Consider the following 21,100-nt stretch of genomic DNA (forward strand, 5'->3'; position numbering starts at 1 on the left):
AAAAATTATTAGCGATGGAAATCTTTCATTTCATCGCTAATACTCTAATTTTTAAAATTTTAAATTTTTTTATTTTTTAAATATTGATGATGAAAGGTATACGTCATAAATAAGCAACAATTTTGCAATGATTATTCGATTTAGTATCGTTAGTTTATTATTTACGATGAAAATTTTTTATTATAAATTATTTTTTATTTTTAAATTTTTAAAATAAATTTATTAGTGATGAAAAAATCTTCTTCCATCTCAAATGTGCTTAATGATTTATGATGAAAATTTTTTACATCCCTAATACTGTCGTTTTTGAAAATTAAATTTTTTTTATTTTTTACATATGAGTGATAAAAAATATTCATCATAAATAAATAGTAATTTTTTGATAAAAAATAAAATTTTTATCGTAAATAGTTGATTATTTATGATGTAAAATTTTCATCATAAATATTCTGTAATTTTTAAATTTTTAATTTTTTCTAATTATTTGTGATGAAGGGAGTTTATCGTAAATAATCAATTATTGATGATGTAACATTTTTATTAGTCTCAAATAGCTTACCTTTTGAATTTTTAAATTTTTTTATTTTTCATATATTAGCAACAAAAATTTTCATTGTAAATGATCTATTTTTGACGATGAAACAATTGTTTTCTATTGTAAATATTTATGTTATCTATGATGTATTTCGATTCATCATAAATAATCTTTAATTTTTAAAATTTTAAATTATTTAACTTTTTTAAAATATTGATGATAAAAAATTTCATCATTGATAAGCCTTATTTGAGACAAAAATATTATTTTTATCATAAATAATTAAATTATTTATGATAAAAAGTTACATTATAAATAATCTATAATATTTGATATTTTAAATTTTTTATTTTTTTTGAAATATTAGTGACAAAAATTTTTAATCGTAAATAATGGTTATTTGCAATGGAAAGGTATTTTTCATCATAAAAATTTTAATTATTTATGATGAAAATATTTTTATCATTAATATTTAGATATTTAAAATTTAAATAATATTTTATTATTTACAATAAAAAAATCATCAAAAATGAACATTTGTTTATGATGAAAATCTATTTTTCATCACTAATATTCTTTATTTACAACAAAATAATTAAAGCATCGTAAATAGTTTTTTTTATCAATGAAAATTATATTACATCATAAATAATTTTATTTGCGATGGAAAGATTTTTGTCGTAAAATATATCATCGCAAAAAGGTCGTTTTCTTGTAGTGAGATGACAGGGATACATTGACGGTATTGGAGAGATCCGAGCTTGCATATCATTGAATTTTAGATTCAAGGATATTTTTTCACATGACTTTTTTAAGGAAATGGTTTCATACATACAAACCATGGGATGGAGGAGTTATCTATTTGGGTAACAATACAACTTATCCTGTGATTGGAGTGGGAGATATTCGAATCAAGATATTTGATGGTATAGTTCAGATGGTTTCTAATATATGGCATGTTCTTGCACTTCTCAAGAGTTTACTGTCACTTGAAAAGTTTTGTAAGCAAGGGTTAAAGTTTGTCGGAGAAAAAGATCAATTGAAGATGTCAAAGGGTGTTTGGTAGTGATAAAGGGAGTACAAATTGGTAGTCTTTATAAATTGATGGGCGAGACTCAGGTGAGAGAGACAACAGTAGCAAGTGCAAAGATGGTGTCTCCGATGGTTTGGCATCGATGTTTGAGATATGTGAGCGAGCGTGGACTATAATTATTATCAAATAAAGAGCTTCTTTCGGGGTTCTAGTCACCACCATTGAAATTTTGTGAAGATTGCATTTATGGTAAATAAAGAAAGATCTCTTTCTCTTTATCACAGCAGCAGAGTAAGAAATTTTTTGAGCTAATTTACTTAAATACTTGAGAGTCGCTTGATAGATCATTGGACAGATGTTCCTACTTCATCTCCTTCATTGATGACTATTCTTGAAAGGCTTGGATATATATTCTAAAGTAGAAATCTGATATCTTTGAAACCTTCAAGAAATTCAAGACTGATGAAAAATGAAAAAAGTTTGAAAATTAAATGTCTACATTCTTATAATGGAGGGGAATACTGCTCCAAGAAATTTGAAGAGTTTTGTGGCGAGCGTGGAATTCGATGGCAACTTACGGTTCCCAAGATATCGCAATAAAAAATATGATAGAGAGGTTTAATAGAACACTCATGGATAGGGTCCATAGTATGTTGAGTACTGTAAAACTTAACAAGAGATTTTGGGCAGAGACTATAAGTATGACTTGTTAATCAATCAATCACCGTCAAAATCACTTAGGTTGGAAATTCCAGGAGAATTTTGGAGCGGCAAGTCAGTAAATTATTCCCATCTCCGTATCTTTGGATGTGATGCATATATGTGGATCCCAGAAGAGAAGAGGATAAAATTGGATAGGAACTCTCAAAGGTGCATCTTTCTTATCTATGCTAAAGGAGTAAAGGGGTATCGGTTGTGGGATCCTACTACCTACAAGATTATTGTTAGTTGAGATATTATTTTCAATAAAAAATTCTTTCAAGGCATCAAAGAAAAGCAAAATGATGAAGCCATTACTTCTATTGAGTTCTTTGATGTAGGCGATGAGGTGTAACAGAGCAAGCACAAGTAAATGATGAGATAGTTGATGATAAATCGGGCGTGGAGTCTTCGCAATTATCTGAGGATGCTATCTCACCGGAAGAACTACCAATAGGGTCCGAGCAGTCTAGGAGGGTTATTAGACCTCCTATCATGTACGATGACTATGTCACTTCTTTCATTCCTTCTGCTAACCATGTTTGTGCTTATGTTGCTTTGGCGGAGGAGGACGAGCCAACTTCATATAGGGAGGCTTGTGAGTCTACCAATGCTGGAAAGTGGTATTATGCTATGGAGGAGGAGATAGAGTCACTTCGAAATAATAAGATTTAAAGCTTATAGTTTTACCAGAGGAAAGTCCGATCGGATGTCGGTGGGTTTACAAAGTGAAGAAGGATACAGATGAAAATGTGGAGGGGTTCAAAGTGCATTTGGTGGTGAAGGATTATGCTCAGAAGCCAAGAATTGACTTTGATGAGATCTTCTCATCGATGGTTCATCTTACTACTATTCGGATTGTTTTGACAATCACAATAGTCATGAATTTAGAGCTCGAGCAGATGGATGTAAAGACGGCCTTCTTGCATGGTGACTTGAAGCAGAAGATCTATATGGTGCAATCTGAAGATTTTGTCGAAAAAGATAAGGAGGAGTTAGTTTGTCAACTGAATAAATCATTGTACAGTCTCAAACAGACACCGAAGTATTGGTACAAGCAATTTGATTCCTTTATTATGAATTTAGGATTTGATCAACTGGAAGTAGATCATTATACATATTTCTGTGGTTATGATGACGGAAACTTCCGTATCTTGCTGTTATATATCAATGATATGATGGTCGTGGAGAATAGCAGGATTCGGATATTAGATCTGAAAACTCAGTTGGCTGGAGAGTTCGAGGTAAAGAACTTAAGAGTCATGAACCAAATACTCGAGAAGAAAGTGCTATGGGAGAGGAAGGATAGGAAGGTCTGACTTTCACAAAAGGGATGTGTGGAGAAAGTTCTACAGTGCTTCAATATATAGAATGTGAAGCTGGTATCTACCCCATTTTCTATTCAATTAAAACTATCGATCGAGCAATCACCCAACACGAAATTGAAAAAGACTGACATAGTCCGAGCACCATATTTATTAGCAGTAGGAAGCCTTATGTTTGCCATGGTATGCATAAGACCAGACATTACACAAGCAGTGAGAGTTATCAGTTGGTATATGGCGAATCCAAATAGCGACCATTAGACAACAGTAAAATGGATCCTTCGGTATCTGAGGGGGATGACTAATCATTCACTCTGTTATGTTTCAGCAGATTTGGAGTGCATTAGATATATTGATTCTGATTTTACAGGTGATCAAGATAAGAGAAGATCTACCATAGGTTATGTGTTCTCCATGGGCAGTGGTGCTATAAGCTGAAAATCTAAGCTTCAGTCAGTGGTGGCATTATCAACGATAGAGGTAGAGTATATTACAGTGGCACACGCATGTAAAGAAGCTATCTAGCTCAAGAGATTTCTTGAAGACTTCAAAGTGAAGCAGGATGTGATGAGGGTGAATTGTGATAGTCAAAGCGCATTGCACTTGATGAAAAATCCGACGTTCCACTCTCGGACGAAGCACATTGATATTCACTATCACTTTGTGAGAGATGTGATAGATGATGGTCTAGTCTCGCTGTTGAAAATTCAGACTAATGCAAATCCAGCGGATATGTTGACGAAGCCGGTGACTCGAGAAAAGTTTAATTGAAACAAAGCTTCTCTCGATCTTGGAGCTATGTGAGGAATGGGAGATTGGCAAGGCCTCCAGAGATGACGTTCTTTGGAGTTCGACACATATCTTCAAGTGGGAGAATTGTTAGGTTGAAGCCCATATGAAAAAAGCCCAACGGTAGCCAGGCCCGACCCAAACCCACACACATAGGCCGGCCTAGCAAACGTGCAGGTGCGGCATACCATGGCTTACTGCGCTCTCGCAGTCCACGAAAATGCGCGTGGATCGAGCACCGCTTCCCTAATATTTTGCGCAGTCCATGGTGGACCGATGACGTTTTCCAAGCCCTTTCTCGTAGTTTACAGAAGGTTTCATGGACCATTACACGATCGGATGGCTCTTGCGGTTGAGATTCGATGGTGGCAAGGTGATTTCAGACTCTTTTTGGGCTGTTTTAGATGATTCTTTGTCCCGTTTGATGTAGATCAGATGGCAGGGAAAGAGTTTGAATTTGACTTTCAATCGAAGTCCTGTTTTGTCATGGATTGGGCCAGTTTTTTCATGATTCCGAGCTTTATTTAAAGGGCACAAATGGAGGCTATCTGTAGTACACTGAGAGCATCTAGAGCAGCACTGTGAGCTGAGAGAAAGAGCAGTAAGAGGTGTGAGACTCCATGAGAGAAAAGAGTGTGCTTTTCTTTTGTATCAGAGAGTTTGTGTAAGCTTCTAAATTTTTCTCTAATTTTATATTTCTTGTGCTATGGATTTTTAATAGAAGAACGTTGAAGAAGTCTTGTCCATAGACGTAGGCCATCAATTAGGCCGAACGACATATATCTGATGTGCTTTTTTTGCTTTTATTTATTGTTTGATTATCTTCCTTTTATTTTACGTTCTATATTTGTTTAAGTTATCTTTCCTCTGCAAATCGATCCATGTTTTCGCTGTGCTTGTGTGCCGTGTGGGTTGAGGTATGCTCGGTTATCTCTCGACCAGTTCTATCAATCTCAAGTCTGGGGTGGAAGATCCTGAACTCGAAGAAATGAGTTCAGAACTTTTTGAGAGAGATGTACTAGTGAAGAACCAATTGAGTGCTATAACAGAAAAGGATGTTCAAAAGAGAAATAGTTTCACTTTCACCTGCAGTGCAAATACTTTCAAAGGTTCCAATATATTCCATTCTTTAGAGCAGCAGATCTCGTACTCTGAACAGATATTGGGGCTCATAGAGGAGAATTGTACACATCTGAACAGGCTAACAAGGAGGAATGAGGAGAAAAAAGAAGCCAATAAAGAGTTAGGGAGTCAGATTGAAAAGCTTATCAAAGAGAACCAAATCCTCCAAGAGCAGCATAGCAAGTTGATGGATGAGAATGGAGCTCTCCATATGAAGCTCCAGAAGCCAATTAGTTTAAGCAGGTCCACTGCCAAGAACAAGCATAACCCATTTCAATTTTCTCGGCTGACAACCCTACTCCTGAGTGCAATTCATGAAGGTAGTTTGCCCTAATGTTAGTGGCATGTCTCAAGATATGTGGATTGGTGGTGTTTTATCATTCCTTATTGTCAGTATCATTTCTTGTTTGTTGAACCTAGTAATAGATAATTCAGCCCTAAAGTTAAATAGGTAAAGTGATTATATATTGGAACAAAATAGAATTTTGTTTAAGTGTTATGAGAAGGAATAGAAAAGCCTGCATGAGTACAAGCTGGAGAATGATGATTAAATTGATCTAAAGTTAAATATAGATATTTATATTTTATGAATGAGAAGATTTTTTTTTGGTTATCATATAGAAGAATAGAGAGATACAAACACGAAGATGTGTAACATTAGAATTTATCGGTACATGACACTGATTATATATTTCGCAGCAAAACAAATGACAGCCCATGGCACCTATTTTTTATGCTATCTGTCTTAACTATCAGCAAGTTATGCCCTTAAAATAAGGCTTGGATTCTGTAACAAGTTATTTTTTTCAAAAAAAAAAAAAAAGTAAGAGAAAAAGGCAAAAGGTTATAATGAAAGAGATAAGAAGTTGGTGTACATGAATATGCTGGTGTTTTTTGGTAATCATTTTGTCATTATTTATCAATCACATGTTCTAGTGCTTCGGGCTTCTACTAAGGCAATCCAATGAGAATTCCAAGCAAGGTAACTGCTATTAAAAAGCAATCTAACATTATGTTCTGTATATGAGATTTCTTAAAAACATTTACACCTGCAAGTGCTGATTAATACAACAATTGTAGTCAGAATTAAATAAAACATACTTTCCCCAAGCATTGTCCAGAATCATCACAGTTTTCTTTGTTTAGGGGATCTTACTTGATAGATGGAATCTATCTGGTGAAAGTTGAGGCAGCAACATGTCCTAAAATTTGCATGACTCTGGAAATCTGGGATCATTCGCAACACCTCATATCATGTGATGTAACTGGTAACCACCACAACAGGGCTTACCAAAAAGAAGAAAATCATCATAAGAGAAGACACATTCTTAATATGATGAAATATATCTGTATTCTGAACAAGAAGTTCTGATTCTTAGGCTTGGAAGGCAACCTAATCTTTTTATATAGTTGCTCAGTATGCTTCCTATCACCAACCAGAAACAATAGTTCCATCTTGGAGCTCAACCAAACTGTAAGATGGTGGCATTTTTTCTCAATCAGATATTTCATTCTATTGACATCACTGACCATGCAGGGTATTTGTTAACCATGGGGAAAAATTTTATAAATCCTCATTTATCCTTTTGTGTTTTATGAGAAAAATAACATAAAGATGCTAAGCTCTTACCCATTTTTAATTATCCACAGCGTTTAATCAGAACTTAATATGTCTTGCCATATTACTTTCGCTTAAAATTTTAGGTGATGGTCAATCGACAAAAGTGATCAAATATTTAGAACAGCATAGCAGTTTCAAAATTCCATATTTATCAAAGTGGATAAACACCATATATATTATCAACACAAAGATTTAACAAGAAAACACATTCGTATCTTAAGTTATTTGTCAAAAAGATGGGACAAGTTCTGGAGTATAAACTTCTGATTGCAAGCAGCCTTCCCACTGACCCTGACTTATCTCAACTAACGCATCTGAGAATTATATCTGCTCCTCTGCAAAACCAAGTTCGTGAGGAGTTGAATTGCATATCAATCAGTTCTACTATAATCTAGTAAACAGGAATAGTTTCAAAGCATTTATCTCTATGCACCCCCATAAGTATCAGATACAGTGCAACAAAAAGAAGACCCTCTTACATTTTTAGCATCAAAGATTGTTGACAGATGGCAATAAAAAGATTAAAACAAGTTCTTAAAATGCAACTTGAAGAGTGCACGGTCAAGGTAAGAGCCTAGAATAGCAACCCAACATTTATAAATTTAAATGAAGTTCTGATGGCTATGACACTTCTAACAATTGACCAGAATTTTGGTATGATATCCAAAATAATCATGATGCCTGCTGCATAAGTGTTCAAATAATGACCGACAAACATTATATCTGAGAATTTTCAGCAATATTGATCACTAAAACTACATAACGACAAATTTATTGCACTAGTTCAGCAAGGCTTCTACTGCTGAAATTTCCTTAGAGAGGATGGCAGCCAAAGATTAAGTATTGCATATTGGTGCCATGCAGGTGACCATGGTTAGGTTGATTTTGTAGTGGAAGTTCCGTTCCATATGCTTTATGTTGACATTATGGAAGTTTGAACATAATGATGATGTACAAGATACATTCAAAAAGATGATGTATAAGATGTTAGGTGAATGAGCACCATGGTAATCAAAAAGTTAGGTCACTTGATTCTTAGATGGTATGTTGACATGTACAGTTATCAGGCCAAAAACTTTGTGTGCAGGGTGAGTGCAGAACTTTATCAGACTTTGACAAAAGAATAGGAAAAGAGAAATTCAATGAAATCCTTGATCAAATGTTACAGAAATTCACCAACCCCAAAAACTAACCTAATGTAAACATGGAAAGCTTGCCCCCCCCCCCCCCCCCCCCCCCCCACGCACACAGAGAGAGACAGAGAGAGAGAGAGAGAGAGAGAGAATCATCAAAAAAAATCTTATGGGCATGGCCTAAAACCTTTAGGTCGATACTTAAACCTTAAAAACTTGACAATTGACTTAATTAAACTAATGAGGTTAAGTTCTGGACTTGAGAAATCAAAAAAGACATGCATCCTTAACCTATTATGATATTTTGAAAAGTTTGTCCTATTGACGCACCAAAAAAAAAAGGAAATTCTCTTTACATATCTCTATAAGAAGAGATGATTTTATGTTTTTTATCTTTTTATTTTTTAATAACTTGCTATCATAGTATCAAATCTCGAGGTTGAATTATTTAAATTAAATTCATTAGTATTATATTTAAAATCATACAAATTTTATCTTCAATCACAAGGCTCCAAAAACTCTTTGCAGTGAAATGGGCCTGGGCTGGGCCGACTTAGATGGGCCGGGCCATTATGCTTATGCATGTATAGGCCTAAAATATTTGGGCCACATTGAACTCGGGCCTAAAATGGGCCAACTTAGGACCAGTTTTGCCCTATGACTAGGTGCCTAAGACAACCAGATGCATGAAACATATTCTCTGTTTAAGGCCACAATCACAAGCACAATCCACCAAATAACATGAACATGACCAATCCTTCATCAAACTTAGCTACTAGATAGGATAGAACCTTTATTTCAATCTTTGAAGTTTTTTGATGATGTCAAAACAGGGGAGAAGTTTAGTAGAGGATAAGTTGAGTATATGCTTGAGCTAACCTGAATCACACCATGTTCTTAATATATCTACTTATTTACTTCATATGAATTATGCATAAATCTTAGAATCACGCCATGTTTTATTCTACATATACTCAAAATTTTGTAATCAGAAAAAAGAGAGAGATTGTTGATCCAAAGATTGATTTTGATGAGTACAAAACTTAAGTACGATGATAATGAATGTATATTTTTAGAGAAATTAATTTGTTTTATAGGGAGCACAATGAGCTTGAACATTTAAAAAAATATGAAGAAACTTAAAAGAATAAATTCTAAAGTTAGAGAAGTAGTTGAAGTATTTTGAAAATAAAAGAGGATGATTAGATAAAAGTGCATCATGAAAAATCAAGTTTAGAGATGGATTTATTAAGAAAAGCCAACTTGAGAAGTTGGAATTGATTTCTACCGAAGAAAAGTCGACTTTGGCACGCAGATAGATTTGGCACACTTCTGCGAATCAACTCTTGAAAGAGTCAAATTGACTCTCTCAAAGAGATAGAGAACTGTTTGTTGACACATCTTATAAGAGCTGACTCTTGGTTCTTGTGAGTCGACTCTCAGATAGCACGAGTCGACTCTTGACTTCTGCAAATCGACTTCTGAGCCTTTGATTGCTATAACATCTAGTTCCGTAAAAGATGCATAATTATATTAAAAAGTTTATAATGGCTAGTTTTGATCTCCAAAAGTGAGAAACGATTAGTTTCGCTTCTACAAAAAATTTAAAAGCTTTCAAAGTTAATGAAGAGCCAAGAGGTGTAGATCTAAGTGAGAAGAAGAGGAAAAAAATCTAATTTCTTGATGAGGGTATTGAATATCTTTGAATAAGTCAAAAAGAGATGAATCAAGTGCAATTAGTTGAGTGAGTTTTCAAAAGATTATCCATAGTAAATTAAAAGAGAGCCTCTAATTTATTCAATTGAAGAAGTCCAAGCTTTAAAGAGCATTCATTATCAACTTTAATCGAACTTTAATGAGTTTATTTTTTCTATGCTCTTAATTATTCTTTATATTCTCCATCATATATTCTGTTTCTTTGCAAATTTTTGAGATAAAAAATTGTAGGATAGACTTGTTTAAGCCCGTAATTGGATGTTATATTAACTAAATCTAAGGATGACTTAGTTGGAAAGGTTTTGATTGATTTCCTATGTAAAATCAATTAGATTTGTTGTGAGCCCGCTAAAATAATTAGTTGGATTGATTGTGAGTCCGTTAGAATAATCACACCATAATCAAGAGGATTATAGTAAAATTTTTAAGTAGGATGATTTAGAGAATAGATGTAGATGTTGGGTTTGATATCGAATCACTATAAAATTTTGTATTTATATGTACTCTTTCTTATTTCTATTTTGCTCTTATTTTCTTCAGCATATTTCTTATTTTGATTTATTACTTCTACTGCACAGTTACATAGTTCAATTTAATTATGCACATATTTGTTCTAAAATTATAATTTTTTTTAAAAAATCTAATTTATCTCTCTCTTGTGTTGTCTACATCTGGACAACATTCCTCTTCCATGAACTCTATTGGTGAAGTAGATATGATACCTATTTTTTTAGTTAAATATTTTAAAAATAAAATATTTTGAGTTTTGGACTGATTAGATTTACTTGAATTCTTTAAGAAGAGCGGGATCTTTTTGATGCTTTTGTTATGGTCTTGAATATATTTTCATATTACCTTTTAACACATGCAAGTTAATTTCATTTTGATGTCGATTTTATGAAATGGATCTCATCAAATAAAAGGCCAGATCAAATGCTAAGAGTACCACACTTTAAGGTTTTGAAGATGGATATCATTCGAGAAAAAAATTAAATCTAAAGTTAGGAGTATAAAAATAGGGCTTTAAGAGATTGATTGGACCAAGATGCAAGTAGAGGAAGGAGATGGAAGATAAGATAAAAATGATTAAATAAGCATCCGCATGGCTATTTGCTAAACTTTTCTAATCTTTTAGGGTAAATGTAATATTCTATATATATAGAGAGAGAGAGATTAGGCTCAAGTCGATCGTGATCGGATCTAAGTCTAAATCCAATCAACTCCCTAGTCCTTAGATCGGAATGGATCTTGATGGACTCAATTTTAGCTAATGAAGAGGCTCTTTGGTTGATGTGGCTTTGTTTTTTAAAAATAGAAACAAGTTCGATGAGGATGGAATTGTATTAGCTTTTGTTTGGATGAGGTTGTGTTTGGAAATTAAAAAAAAAATCTTAATGGGGATGGGACATAAAAGGGATGAACTCTTTGGCCTGTAAATCTTTTGTTTGGATGAGGTAGTGTTGGCAATGGTAAAAAAAAGTAGTTAATGGGGATGGGATACGAAAGGGATGAGCTCTTTTTCAAATGGCACTCTTCTTTCTCTCATGAGCAAAACATGAGACATTCTCTCTTCCTATGCCTCTTACCTATAAAACTCCTCTCTCTCTCTCCTTCTGGACAGCATAAATATCTCTCTTTTTATGTTCCATCCCCGTTGACATATTTTTTTTTTAACTATTGTCAAACACTATCTCATCTAAACAAAAGGTTTATAGACCAAAGAGCTCATCTCTTTCATATCCCATCCCTGTTAATTTTTTTTTTTTTTTTCAAACACCATCTCATCCAAACAAAGGCCAAAGCAATTCAATTTCTCATCAATGAAATTTGTTTTTAAATAAAATCATATCAGCCAAACGATCGTGGCAGCCTCTTTATTAACTATAATTGAATGTATTGAAATCCATGTTGATCCAAAGGCTAAGCAGTTGATCGGATTTAAGTTTAAATCTGACCGACCTAAATCCTGTGTGTGTGAAAAAGAAGGGCTAGGTTGGATTGGTTGACGGAGGTTCTAGAATGTACTAGAAAAATGGAAGGTTAATAGCTGGAGTTGGCAAGACTTGGATGTCATAGATACACGAACACGATGGGATATAAAGATTAGAAAAATAAAATGTCCATGATGGTGTTTCCTTGTTTGGGAGATATGAGATGATACATGGGACTCGCGGTGGAACGGGAGAAATTAGAGGATTAAAGATTAGAAAAATGGTTTTTGGTTAACGTTTACAAAGTCGTCGCACGTTGTTATGATCATCACGTGATGGTGATCATTGTCAACTCCCCCCCTTCCCCGGTTGCATATTGCGTGTCACTTTTTTATTGGTCGCGCATGAAATAATCTCATCCACAACCTTGGGGTCCCACATGACAACCAATAGCATCTCTCGACGCCCACCGAATGTCCCGGTTGCTGTCCAAGAGACAACAGCCGATCCGCCATCCCGCCGTAGAGCTTGGGATCTGAATCCGATGCGCTCGATGTCCTTATATTACTAATATTTCCTCTCCCTTCGTACTCCTCCCACGCCACGCCTTCCCCCTCGACTCTCCTCCGCTGGGATCTCAGCTGTTCGATTCCCTTCCGACGGCTCATATCGAGCGTGATGGCGATGGAGCAGAGGAGGGCGGGTAGCCCGCTGTACGGGCGGCAGTACGGCGTCGGCAAGTCGGCGCCGTCGTCGCCGGCGCACCCGCTCTCGGCGGTGGCCGGCGGAGGCGGTCTGGCGCACAATAAGCGGGCGGATAAGGCGAGGGCGGCCAACACCCGCCTCGCCCAGATGATGACGTGGCAGAAGCCGGAGTACGACCCATACGACGACGATGACGACGGCGATCTACTCCCCTCAGCCGCCGCCGCCGCCGCCGCCGGCGTCGGCGTCAGCGCCGCTTCTTTGCTGGAGAGGGCGGCGGCTAGGCATCCGTCGCCTAGGGTAATCTCGGAAAACCCTGGCAAATATAGCATGCGTTCTCTTTCTGTATTTTCTTTTTCTTTAAAAAGATATTTTGGTTTTTACCCCCCGAAAAAAAAATGGTTCCAATTATCCAGCTGTTCATAAAAATTCTAGCTTTAATGGTTGTGTATGATTTCTACGTGAAAGAAGGATAGATGTATTTTGAAAAATATGAATATGAAATATTTTTTGACATTAATCTGAAGAAATAAGGCTGACAATATTTGAAGGACCACTGTATATATATGGACTACGGAAACATAACGAACAGTGAAGAGACGTAAAAATTTATATTTTTTGTTTTTTATCCTCTTTTAACCTTCTTTTTTTTTTTCTATTCAAAAAGGTTGAAATATAGTGTATTTTTTTTGAGTGGTTTCTAAAATGTCTATATTGCTTAGAAAATTATCAAGTTGGAAATTAATAGTTCTTGGTTATTTCTAACATTGTGTGGTTCAGATTTAATATTTTGTAGTAGTTTTGACTATTCTAAATTATTCTTTAAGTAATGCTGATGTTAATTCTTAGTTAGACTAACATCTATACTGTATAAACTTTTGCAGTGAAACGGTCCTTGGTTTGTTGGTTTTGTTGGCTCAATCAACTTTAAATGAAGAAAGAGTCGTTAACTTAGATATTTTGCTTATTGAATTGACGTTGAACATGACTTGTTCTCAGATTAAAGAAGATACTACTTATATAAATATGATTTTGAATTCTTTATTTTGATATAGAAATATATCTAACTCATTAATCAAAGAGATTTTTATCCTCTGACGTGCCAACATATTTTTGTTATTCTCTGTACATTTAACTATACCAAAAGTGTAGGCAGCTTCCACCTACCCCCCACTCCCATCCATAACACATGAATCCTTACATGTGCATTTAGTTGCATGCGACACAAGATCCTTTGAAATTTCACATGGAGCTTAATAAGCTAAACCTTAGTGACATGGATGAGTTGAAGTTCCCTCTAATTTTCAGTTATTATTGGATTATCGTTTGGGACCAAACTAAAACTTGCCCCCTTTTCAGTTATTATTGGATTATCGTTTGGGACCAAACTAAAACTTGCCCCCTAGAATTGGAACATATTTCTTTTCTTTTCTTTTTTTTTTTTTTTTTAAGCATATGGATATTTGCAACCTGACTTGCATCAAACGGTGTTGGATCTTCATTTTCTAGTTTTAAATGCTGCGATAAATAATGTGATTGATTTTATATATCTTGACGATCGTTATATAAAAGATATTTTAGAAGGACTTATACCAAAGTATTGTTATTTTTATAAAATATAGTATTTTCAGTTATTTTAGTAAAGGTCAGTAAACACTAAGCTAATAGATATAATAAAATTTTATAAAATTAAAAGTAAGGTTAATTGTTAAAGTAATTGAAGCCTGATTAGTTCATCCTCATCAACTGAAAATTGTCTTTCCACGTGGGCTCATAGTTTTATACATATTTTAAATATAGCAAGACTCTAAGATTGATCCACGAAATATTAATTTTAAAGCTATTGAATTTGATATTTTTACTAATAATAAATTTTAAAATTTATAGATATTAAAAAAATTACTCATAAGTAGATATGGCAACAGACCAAGCCGTCCATTACACAGTCTGATCTGACACAAAACGAATCGTGCCAGGCACGGTCTGTTAAAAAAGATCGGGTTGGACTGGGCTGAGGGTTTGTGGCCCACGACCTAGGCCTGGCACAAAACGAGCCGTGCCAGGCACAAAACCATTACACAGTCTGATCTGACACAAAACGACGACCTGTTAGAAGGGGCCGGGCTGAGGGTTTGTGGCCCACAACCTAGGCCTGGCACGGCCCATAGGCCATAAGGGTCCGGGCTAGTACGGCCCACGGGTCAGGCACGGTCCAAGTCAGGCACGACCCACGTGCTAGTCCGATCTTTTTTAATTTAAAAAATATATTTTTTTTTATAAATTATAAAAAAATTAAGAAGTAAAATTAAAAATAGATGTCAGATTTTTTTTGTAAAAACAAAAAACTACCTTATAATGATGGGAGGTTTGACATGGACTCCTATTGGTTTATTAATAACAATCAAAATGGTCCAAAAAAATAAAGGGACTAGGTCTGATCTCCGAATACAATAAGAAAAAAAGAAAAAATTATGATGTCTCACCTCAATAATTAAAAGATAAATCTAAAAAATTATATATATAAAAATTAATAATTGAAAATCTCACTGAGTGTGATGAAAATAGAAGAGGAGGGAGGTATTTATAAAAATTTAATATTTTTATTTTTTTAAAATATTTTTTAAATTAATTATTTTGTGGATATTGGGAGGGTTAAAATGATCAAAAGCCTAGAAATAGCCGTTATCAACCCCTCACCAAAAAAAAAAAAAAAAAAAGGAAATTAACTGGATCCGGCTCATAGCGGCATTAAACGGGCGGGATCAAGCATGATCGGTGCTAAACGAGGCACGGTCCGTAAAGGACTTAAATGTACCATGCCTGATTTTTTTTTTTTTTTTTTTTTTTTAAGATAAGGGTCGCTCGTCGGGCTCGCGGGCCTTACGGCCACGGGCCACCGTCTACCAGACCCCAGACCTTGGTTTGTTGGTTTTGATGGCTAAACCAATTTTAAATGAAGAAAGAGCAGTTAAATTAGATATTTTGCTTATTGAATTGACCTTGAACATGACTTGTTCTAAGATTAAAGAAGATACTACTTATATAAATATGATTTTGAATTCTTTATTTTGATATAGAAATATATCTAACTCATTAATCAAAGAGATTTTTATCCTCTGACGTGCCAACATATTTTTGTTATTACATTTAACTATACCAAAAGTACTGTAGGCAGCTTCCACCTGCCTCCCACTCCCATCCATAACACATTAATCCTTACATGTGCATTTACTTGCATGCGACACAAGATCCTTTGAAATTTCACATGGATCTTAATAAGCTAAACTTTAATGACATAGATGAGTTGAAGTTCCCTCTAATTTTCAGTTATTATTGGATTATCATTTGGGACCAAACTAAAACTTGCCCCCTAGAATTGTAACATTTTTCTTTTCTTTTCTTCTTTTAAGCATATGGATATTTGCAACCTGATTAGCATCTGTTGGATCTTCATTTTCTAGTTTTAAATGCTATGACAAATAATGTAAATTGATTTTATATGTTATATAAAGGATATTTTAGAAGGATTATATCAAAGTATTGTTATTTTTATAACATATAGTATTTTTGATTATTTTGGTAAAGTTTAGTAAACACTAAGCTAATAGATACAATAAAATTTTATAAAATTTAATATGCATGTAAAAATAAAATTAATCGTTAAAGTAATTGAAGCCTTATTAGCTCATTCTCATCAACTTAAAAATGTCTTCCCATATGAGCTCATAGTTTTATACATATTTTAAATATAGCAAGACTCTAAGATTGATCCACCAAATATTAATTTTAAAGCTGTTGAATTTGATATTTTCACTAATAATAAATTTTATAAAATTTATAGATATTAAAAAAATTACCCCCAAGTGGTGTAAGCCATAACCTTAGTTGTTCTTTTTTTTTTTTCTTTTTTTTTTAAATTTAGAACGAGAATAAAGAAAAAAAAAAAAAAAACGTAATCATAGGCACGAGATATAATTAAAAGTTTCTCGCAAAATATCTTTTTAAAATCCGATTAACAGCTGTCATGCAACACCGAAATATCCATCATACGTTTACCGTACGTAATTAAAGTTCGACTCAACGAACGTGACCACGTTTCAGTTGTTTTACAGTGTCACCGTCTCCTAAACAACTTACTCAATTCCAGCTGTTCTTCCCAAACAGCATTCACCCTGATTCTGCAACGTGTCATTCTATAGTTTCATCCTATCAATCAATTCACACCACTTCAAGTAGGGCCCACCTCAGAAGAAGGAAAACGTCAGGGAATATCACTGTTTGCTATTCGCAATAGCACATCCGATCCTCCTCTCGGCTTACTATTCGCATTATGATCCCCTCCCGCCGAGATCATTACCACTCCGTCCTCCTTTTTCCTACGCCGTCTCCCCCCTTTCTCCGCCTCGACGCGAAATCCCCGCCGCCCGATACCCGTCGGACGGCGAAGCGCGCCCACCAGCTCCCCCAAATCTAGCTCCCTTTGCCGGCCTCCTTGGCCTATAAACAAGGGCCACCGCCGTCGCCGCTGATGGATCGAATGCGGGCCAGGAGCCCGGTGTACTCACGGCAGCGGAGCGGGGGGTCGAGCAGCACGGGCTCGTCGTCGCCGGCGATGTCGCCGGCTCACCACCGCTCGGCGTCGGCGTTGTCGGGCCTCTCCGGCTTCCGCCGGACGCAGAACCTCGCCGCCAAGGCCGCCAACGCCCGTCTCGCGCAGGTCATGGCGTCCCAGGCCGCCGACGATGGCGAGGATGAGGATGACGACGGGCTATTTGGCGGCGGCAGCGGCGGCGGCGGCGGCGGCGGCGGTTTCCGGTATGGCGTTCCCAGGCCGGGAGCCAGCAGCAATGGCGGCGCTTCCTTGTTCGGGAGAACAGCTAGATCCCCCTCGCCCGCGGTAATTCCGGAATTTCTAGTTGAAGGAGAGATCTCATCTGAGTATAATTTTGATTTATTCCCAATATTTTGGCGTAAGAGAGAGTTGATGGGGTACTAGATCTCCATTCAATTCTGTGAACTCCAAATTATTTTTGGCTTCCTAATGGTTTCCTCTTGAGTTTAGAGAAATATTTTGTGCTTATGAGGGTAGATTATGCTGATATAGATCAGTATCTGCGACTAACCTGAAGTTCCCATTTGTCAATTGATTCCTTTTTTTTAAATGTTGATCATAGTTGTTGCTTTCCTGGATGAATCCGTGAATTAGGGATGGTTGATTTGAATTTATATGAATTCTTAATCTCTATCAAGTTCAAATTTAGCAGTATTGGTTCATTTTTCTTGCTCTCTGGATGTCTTTCTGTTTATACAAGTAGATGACCGATCTAATATTGATTTGGCTTTTGCACACCTTTCTAAGGTCATATATAATCTTCAAACTGTGGGTTTTGATAATCTAGATATGTTTAAAGTAATTTTTCAGGACAAGGGTATCAGATCCAATTACAATTTCAGCTTTGGGATCAAATTTGTCTGCTATTTTCTTGTCTCAAATCTAGGGCCTTTATGGTTGGTTATACGCCATCTAAGTCCATTATTTAGTGTTTTAGAGTTTTTCTATTTTTCGTACCCCCTTTTTTTTTTTTTGAAAAATGCAGGAGAGAGGCAGTTGCCTATATAGCCATTTCTAATGGAATGAACTGGTTATAAAATCCCTACAACCAAATGAACAAGGGGGAATAATTAGTTTTTTATTTTCCGATGACTAGAAATGGAAAAAGTCAGCATGTTAAAGCATGGTGGAATTGTGATGACTGTACAAGACAGTTGTACGCTGTTAAAGCATGGGCAATTGGTCTCATAAATATGATAACTTTCTGCTGATAAATTTCTCAGAAATTTTCTTTTGGATGGCTACGTGAGGCTTATTTTATCAGTCAAACCTCACTAATTTCTTGTCTAATTTTGATATTGTCATATCTTAATTAGTTAGGTCGGAACTTTGTAGAACCAGCTCCAACAGTTCGCTCTACATCAGCTGGAAGACCATCATTATCAGTTCGCACAGCACCACTGGTGCCTTCAAACAGAACAACACTGAGATCTCCATCTCCTATTCCAGCAGTAGAACCTCCAGTTGATAGGCGACGGGATAGAAGGTAATATGATTTGATTGCTCTCATATTGTGGTATCCTTGCATGAAGAAGAAATGTTTCTGCTCTTTCAAATTCTGTCTCAATAGCTGTAAAAGTTGGCCCGGGATGATCAAGTTACTGTTGAGATCTTGATGCACAACCAAGGTGTGTCATTCATTTGTTTCTTTAATGCCACCCTGGTTTGGAGCTAACTTATGGGTAGCAGATGAACCTGTCGTGCTGTCACTGCGAAAAAAAAAAAATGGGAATTTGCAGTATAACCATCCTAATTTGCCAGAAGTTTTATCTGCATGCCAATCTAGGTTAGCAGGGTAGAATAAGCTTCCGAGATGAAACCTCTATAGGGCTAAGTTAGACCTGCATCCTATACGTGTACAGTTCACATCTTGTATTATTAGGGAAGCCTGTGATTCCATTCCAACGGGAAAGCCCCCATATAAGAAGCTTCAAAATCTATGGCCTGAAAATTATTACCATAACTAGCAACCCTTGTACTGATTAGTTTCTATTTGCTTTAGATTAATTCCATAGGTCAAGCCACCTTCAAGAATTTCAAGATGCTTCTAAGTTGGCTTTTAATTTATTTATGAAACAAATACTGATTTAATATATATTCTATTTTTAATTAGTAAAACAGGTTACCAGTTCTGTTCCAAGAATTGGGAATTCTAGAGGGGCGAATTGGGGACAGATCTAACCCTTGTTCAGATCTAACCTTTGGCATTTTTTTTATGCAAAATAGCTGCCCAGGACTCGAACCCATGTCGTTGCACTTATCAGCCTTAGACTTTACCATTACGCCAAGCAATGACCCTTGTTCCTTTTTTTTTTTAATTTCTATTCTGGAAATATTGAAGCAAATGCTTGCATCCCTTCTATTTGTATTTCCAGATAAATATTAATGTTTTAATTATCTGAAAATATAAAAAGGATCTAGTGTCATCACAAGATTTAGATGCATCAATTTCTCTCTTCATTAAGGATGGTTGGTGTTGAAGGTATAAAGCAAATATCACCCCCTTTTTTTTAAAATGCTTTCAGCTGTTTTGTATTCTTCTTTTCTTGGAATCATACGTGAGCCCATGAAATTCAAAAATGCTTTGTCATGTGTAGTTTTGCATGCTTTTCAGTACAGAAACATTTTGATAAATCTTCCACCATGCAATCTATCCTAGGTTTCAGAACTTAATACTTTTGTTATATCTCTAGCAACCATTAACATATGTTGCAGGTTTCTTGTAGATTTGGGGCATCTGAACTCAAGAGAACCAGCAGATCAACGCGAGGCATCTGCACTAAGAGATGAAGTATGAACTGTGTCAGTTATTTCAATTTGTCCAACCAAACACTTGGAATTGTTTCAGCTTGTTGAATAATGGAAGATGCTAAAAATTGGCTTCTTAATAAGAAATAGGAGCAAGTCATTGAAGAATCTGTTGTTAGGCTAACTTTTGCTTATTTGCAGCTTGATATGCTACAAGAAGAGAATGAGAACCTTCTTGAAAAGGTGTGCTGTACTTAGATTTTATCAAGGAAATTGTCATCTTTTATTCTAGTCCTCTGACATTGCTTTCCAAATGTCATCCAGCTACGAATTGCTGAAGAGAGATGGGAGGAAGCAGAAGCCAGGTCCAGGGAACTTGAGAAACAGGTTACTTTTTACTCTAGCTCTGATTGTTCTCCTTCCTGTTTTATGATCAGAAGGCAATTGCTGTCCTCTCTGTTTGGCAAGTTGTATTCTCTTCTATGGTCACATTGGATAGAAGTTTGATTGGTTCTATACATGTTCAAAATGCTAATAATGGTCAGATATGCCACTGACATGTCTGTTTAGGCCTCGCATCTTATTTTTATTTGGTTGATCATGCTATTGGAATCATTATAATTTGCATGATACACTCTAGGCTTGCATCTAATGTCTCTTGCAAAATTCCATCACATGTGTCCACCTGGAAGCTTATAAGAAATATTTCTCTCACGGGCCTTCAGAATCTTCATTCCTAGTCCTTGTTGCAGCATCTTGTAGTTAGTTATGTTTCTCCCATTTTGACATCTCTCCTGATGGTATGGAGGCCAACTTGCTTTCCTTCTATCCACTTTCTGCATTTGAAACCTCCTCTAGGTGTGGAAGCAGCAACTGGAGGGTTGAGTAGCTTCCTCCTACTGAGGCGCATGTTGATGTTTCCATGAAGATCTAGGCAATTCAGTGGACAGAACAAACAAAATTGAATGTTTAGTCATGCAAGGGCCCCGTATTAGTAGTCATTAGACCTGAAGGGTTTACTTCTTCCTTCCAAGACTCCCTATAAATAAGGTCGTTCAGAGGAGTTTATAGATTTTAATATTTCTTTCCTTCACTATAGCCAAAAATAGGAAAAGAGTCAGTCTATCTTCT

At 35.7% G+C, this 21,100-nt stretch overlaps 1 protein-coding gene across 3 annotated transcripts in view; it reads left to right on the top strand.

Annotated features, from left to right (window-relative positions):
* The first annotated feature begins 12,490 nt into the window (after window positions 1-12,490).
* LOC105051073 (coiled-coil domain-containing protein SCD2) overlaps window positions 12,491-21,100 on the top strand; it is a 31,586-nt gene continuing 22,976 nt past the window's right edge. The window contains exons 1-5 of one of the 3 annotated variants that reach the window (XM_010931353.4): window positions 12,491-12,909; window positions 18,538-18,707; window positions 19,937-20,012; window positions 20,171-20,212; window positions 20,294-20,356. In XM_010931353.4, the coding sequence (XP_010929655.1) occupies window positions 12,583-12,909; window positions 18,538-18,707; window positions 19,937-20,012; window positions 20,171-20,212; window positions 20,294-20,356 (678 nt within the window). In that variant the 5' untranslated portion in view covers window positions 12,491-12,582. Of the gene's footprint in view, window positions 12,910-16,959; window positions 17,507-18,537; window positions 18,708-19,936; window positions 20,013-20,170; window positions 20,213-20,293; window positions 20,357-21,100 lie in introns of those variants that run through there. The other 2 variants (XM_073243182.1, XM_010931352.4) reach the window with 2 other exon arrangements.

The sequence above is a fragment of the Elaeis guineensis genome, chromosome 9 (assembly GCF_000442705.2).
Source record: "Elaeis guineensis isolate ETL-2024a chromosome 9, EG11, whole genome shotgun sequence".
NCBI classification, from domain to species: Eukaryota; Viridiplantae; Streptophyta; class Magnoliopsida; order Arecales; family Arecaceae; genus Elaeis; species Elaeis guineensis.